At 42.7% G+C, this 4,060-nt stretch overlaps 1 protein-coding gene across 1 annotated transcript in view; it reads left to right on the top strand.

Moving 5' to 3' along the window:
* CPNE4 (copine IV) overlaps positions 1-3,747 on the top strand; it is a 525,574-nt gene extending 521,827 nt beyond the window's left edge. The window contains exon 15 of the mRNA XM_010834976.1: positions 3,430-3,747. Coding sequence (XP_010833278.1) covers positions 3,430-3,564 — 135 coding nt within the window. The 3' untranslated portion in view covers positions 3,565-3,747. The remainder of the gene's footprint in view (positions 1-3,429) is intronic.
* Positions 3,748-4,060: the final 313 nt, after the last annotated feature.

The following is a 4,060-nucleotide window of genomic DNA, read 5'->3' as shown; positions in this document are numbered from 1 at the left end:
AGGGACCTGCAGTAAGGAAGTGCCTAATGGGGCCAGGAAGGGGGTGGGCTGGCTGTCCCTCTGCCCCAGGGTCCTAGCTTCCTGTGGACCACAGAGCAGAGCACCAGGAGCTCAACACGCACCTTATCTTCCTGAATTTCAAATTAGATTCTGAGAACTATTTCATTATCCAAATTAATCTACTCTGAATTCAATATACCATAAATAAAGCACCAGATGAGGTGCTGATATCATTTCATACAGCCAGGAACCCGTGAATTGCCTCTCGTTTTCTGCTCTGCAAAGTAACTCAGACCTTCAGACAGGCAGAAGCTGTGGGCTGTGTGACTCAAGGCAATTTACTTAACCTCTCTGTGTCGCAGACTTTCGTTTGTAAAATGGGGTAAAGGATACACACTTTGGAAGATTAGAGGAAGGGCCTATATAAAGCTCAGCACGGTGCCTGGTGCTTGTAGGTGGTGAATAAATGCAGCTGTTATTACTGTTGTTGCCAGCTACTTTCATGTTTTTTTCCTTTTCCTAACCTGAGGACTCCAAGCAGTCTTTGCTCACCAGAACCACCAGTACAGATGTGCAAAGGGCAGGAGAATCTTTGGGAGCTGTGCCATCCAACACAGCAGCAAAGGGCCACATGTGGTTATTTAAATTTAAATTCATTAAAATTAAAAAGTGGGTTTTTCGGTCACACTAGCCATATCACAGGGGCTCAGAGACACCATGTGTCTGGTGACTACCACATTGGACAGCATAGATACAGAATACTTTTATCACCCAAGCAAGTTCTATTTGACACACTGGTCAGGAATATTTTTGTCTCAACATAACAGCAACCCCCTATCACAGTGGATCACATGAGTTGTTCTTAACCAAGGATGATTTTTTTCTCCCCAGAAAAAGTTGGCAATGGCTAGAAACATTTTTGATGGCTACTTTCATCCAGTAGGTAGAGGCCAGAAAGGCTTGTAAGCATCCTATGATACAGTGGAATAGTCCCCACATGAAGAATAATCAAACATATCTAGTATAGCGAAATAGAAATTGTGCCAAAATTGATAATGTAAGTACAAATATACTTTTCTTTTCTCATGTAACTAAATGTTAGGGGCTAGTGGCTACTGGCTAGTTTTTTCAATGATTCAATAGTGTCAGTACCACTTAGAGATTCTTTTTGCTATTTCCTCATAATGATAAAATGGTTGCCAAAGCTCTAGAAATTCTATAATGTGATTCTAGAAGGGAAAAGAGATATAGAACTGATGATGTCTGTTGAAGAGCTTTCCAAGAAACAGCCCCGAGGAAACTTCACTTGGGTCTCAAATGATGAAATTGGGTCACACGGCATCCCCATATGCCAGCAAGACTGGGAAATCAAGTCCTTATCTTTCTAGCCTTTGTGTGGGCAACAACCAAAGAGAAAAGAGAGAAAATGACTCTTGTGTTTTCCCCAGTGTACAAGTTGGCCATGATCTAACACACCTGAGCAGTTATTTATCAAATAAAAGAGTGTTAATGGATGCCAATGGCCAACATACTGACATCTTCAAAATGTGAGCAGTCACTTTAGAAGCACAGTATTTTCAGATCGTTTTTGAAATTTTTAAGATCTCTTGCATTTTGAACCACCTAGAATGTTTGAGGTAGAATGAATTCCTATTCTTTCCTTTCCTGTCTCAAAACATCAGGGCTTAGCAAGGTCGAACGGCTGAGTGACAAGGAAGGCAAGAGGTAGAAACCTCATCGCCTGGCGTTTAGGCCAGCCCTCTTTCCTTCAGGATTTTTCCTGAGGGACCTCAAACATTTCACTCTGCCTCAAGTTCTCAACCTCTGCAGTAACTGCTAACAATGAGAATCAGGCAATCTCACTTGCCCAGGGGCTGGGCAGGTAATAGTGAGTGCCAGGGTCAGAGGTCAAGCCCAGCTCTGCAAGAGTCCAGAGTCCATGCAGAATGTCCGCCTCCACCTTCCTCTGCCCCAAGGCTTAGAGTCTATACTGCTGATAGAAGAAAGGCTACAGAAACTAGCGCAGTATTCAATACATTCCATCACTCGGCCACAAGCTCATTTTCCAGCTAAATGCACAGCCAATCCTACATCCCTAATACACACTTCCTTCAGAGCCCCATCAGACGACTCACTGTCCCTAGAATGATCAAATGCCAGTCCTCTCCTTCTCCCTGTTTCAAAACATACCCAACTTAAATGCTATCTCTTCTTGGAAGCCTGCTGTGATCTCTTAGATGACTTACGCTCTTGATTTTCTGTGCTCTAGCTACACAGTGTTTGTGACTCCCTAGGGCAGTGCTTCTCAAATTTCAATATGCATAGGAGTCACCTAGTCATTGGGTTAAAATGCAGATTCTGATACATTAGTTCTGGGATGGGTTTAAGGATCTTAGTTTCTAATAAGTTCACATGTGATGTGATCTGCTGCTCTGTGGTGTGGATCGTGTTCTGCCTCATGGGAGGGTTCATTTCAGCCCCACCAGGCTCCCCTCACATGTGTGTGTGTGTGTGTGTGTGTGTGTGTGTGTGTGTGTGTGTTAGTTGCTCAGTTGTGTCTGACTCTTTGTTACCCCATGGACTGTAACCTACCAGACTCCTCTGTCCATGGAATTCTGCAAGCAAGAATACTGGAGTGGGTTGCTATTTCCTCCTCCAGAGGATCTTCCCGAACCCAGGGATCAAACCTGCATCTCCTACATTGCTATCAGATTCTTTAACGTCTAAGCCACCAAAGAGGGAGAAGGCAATGGCAACCCACTCTAGTACTCTTGCCTGGAGAATCCCATGGACAGAGGAGCCTGGTGGGCTACAGTCCATGGGGTCGCGAAGAGTCGGACATGACTGAGCGACTTCCCTTTCACTTTTTACTTTCATGCTTTGGAGAAGGAAATGGCAACCCACTCCAGTGTTCTTGCCTGGAGAATCCCAGGGACAGGGCAACCTGGTGGGCTGCCGTCTATGGGGTCGCACAGAGTCGGACACAACTGCCACGACTTAGCAGCAGCAGCAAGCCACCATGGAAGCCCTCCACACGACTGTAACTTCTCTAATGGCAAGAACCACAGACACTAGGAACACTCCCAGAGTGCCTGGGACATAAATAGGTGTCTGGATTTGAATGTAATTCAAACACAAAACTGCAAGGCAGTTCTTCCTACCATCCAGTGTTCACCCATCCTCAGATGTGAATAGTTCTTATTTTGAGACAGATATGAAAAAACCGTAGTTATGAATTAAAAGCTCACTTTCCAACAATCTAACAACTCTTGCTTGGAGTAGATGCTGACAAGTACAGAATGAATGATGAATAAATGAATGAGTGAATGAAACCGGCTGTTCAGAGCAGGATTCAAGTGTTTTAGGCTGATTTGGGTCAGATTAGTTCAACCAGGTGCCAGAGTCATGCTGATTTCTTCTTCCCTGCAGGCATCTCCAGCTGCCCTGGCAAAGAGCGTGTTGGCTGAAGTCCCAAACCAAGTCGTGGACTATTACAATGGCAAAGGGATTAAGCCAAAATGTTCATCAGAAATGTATGAATCTTCCCGGACACTGGCTCCATGAACTGTACACACTTTTACTGAGTTCTCAGATACTATTCCTGCTAATATTTAATACTTCTATTACTCCTGTACTTAAAAAGACACACAAATACACATTTAAAAATAGCACGTTTGGTGATTTTTAACTAACTGACAATTTTTTTTGCATGTGTAGCCCTGAGGCCTGGATCTGTTAATCCCTTGTATTGTTAAAGACTTTTTACAAAGAAACACAGATAATTATAACTTACTCTTTACATTACAGCATGTTGCCTTGAAATAAAAAGTTATCTGTATCTGTTTTTTATACAGGTTTGTTGAAATTTTGCTAAATTTCTTATTATCTTTACACTGTAAAGCATTTTGAAACATTTCTTGAATGTTGATAGCCAAAACATATTTGGTTTTATCTGCTACAGGATGAGAGACTTTTTAAAATGGCAGATGCATGGACTGTATTTTGCATGTTTAAAATAAAAAAAAACAAAAACCATACTGTTTTTGCAGTTGTCATCTAT

This window comes from Bison bison, unplaced genomic scaffold (genome assembly GCF_000754665.1).
Source record: "Bison bison bison isolate TAMUID 2011002044 unplaced genomic scaffold, Bison_UMD1.0 scf7180017864037, whole genome shotgun sequence".
Taxonomy (NCBI): Eukaryota; Metazoa; Chordata; class Mammalia; order Artiodactyla; family Bovidae; genus Bison; species Bison bison.
This window is presented reverse-complemented; position numbering and strand designations above follow the sequence as displayed.